This window comes from Penaeus monodon, chromosome 29 (assembly GCF_015228065.2).
Source record: "Penaeus monodon isolate SGIC_2016 chromosome 29, NSTDA_Pmon_1, whole genome shotgun sequence".
In the NCBI taxonomy this organism is placed as follows: domain Eukaryota; kingdom Metazoa; phylum Arthropoda; class Malacostraca; order Decapoda; family Penaeidae; genus Penaeus; species Penaeus monodon.
The window spans coordinates 2,251,297-2,251,667 of record NC_051414.1 but is presented as its reverse complement, the minus strand read 5'-3'; the positions used below and the strand labels follow the sequence as shown (position 1 = coordinate 2,251,667).

At 39.6% G+C, this 371-nt stretch overlaps 1 protein-coding gene across 1 annotated transcript in view; it reads right to left on the bottom strand.

Moving 5' to 3' along the window:
- Nucleotides 1-371, bottom strand: part of LOC119591619 (cytoplasmic dynein 2 heavy chain 1-like) — a 47,711-nt gene that overhangs the window by 24,203 nt on the left and 23,137 nt on the right. The window contains 1 exon segment of the mRNA XM_037940373.1: nucleotides 93-237. Within this exon segment, the coding sequence (XP_037796301.1) occupies nucleotides 93-237 (145 nt within the window).

Genomic DNA, 371 nt, shown 5'->3' with positions numbered 1-371 from the left:
TTATCCCTTATGACATGACAAAAGAATCCAAGGCAATAATATGTTTTACTACAAAACATCATATCAGGGATACTCTGTCACAGGACACTCACGTGATGATAAACGTTGACCATGGACGTGGCTAATTGCTGTGCTTTGGTCTGTGCTCCCCAGACCTTATGCTCTGGAGCCACAACATTGAGCACTGACTGCAAGTATGCTCCATACACGTTCACTAGCTGGTCACGTTCAGGGTACCTGTAATAATATGCACAGCCTGGAATTCAGTTTCAAGGAGAAATAACACAAAAATAAGCAGTAAAAAAAAGAGGATATGACTGAATTATTCAAATTCTATTGTGCTGATGGTAACTGGTACATAAACTTTATGT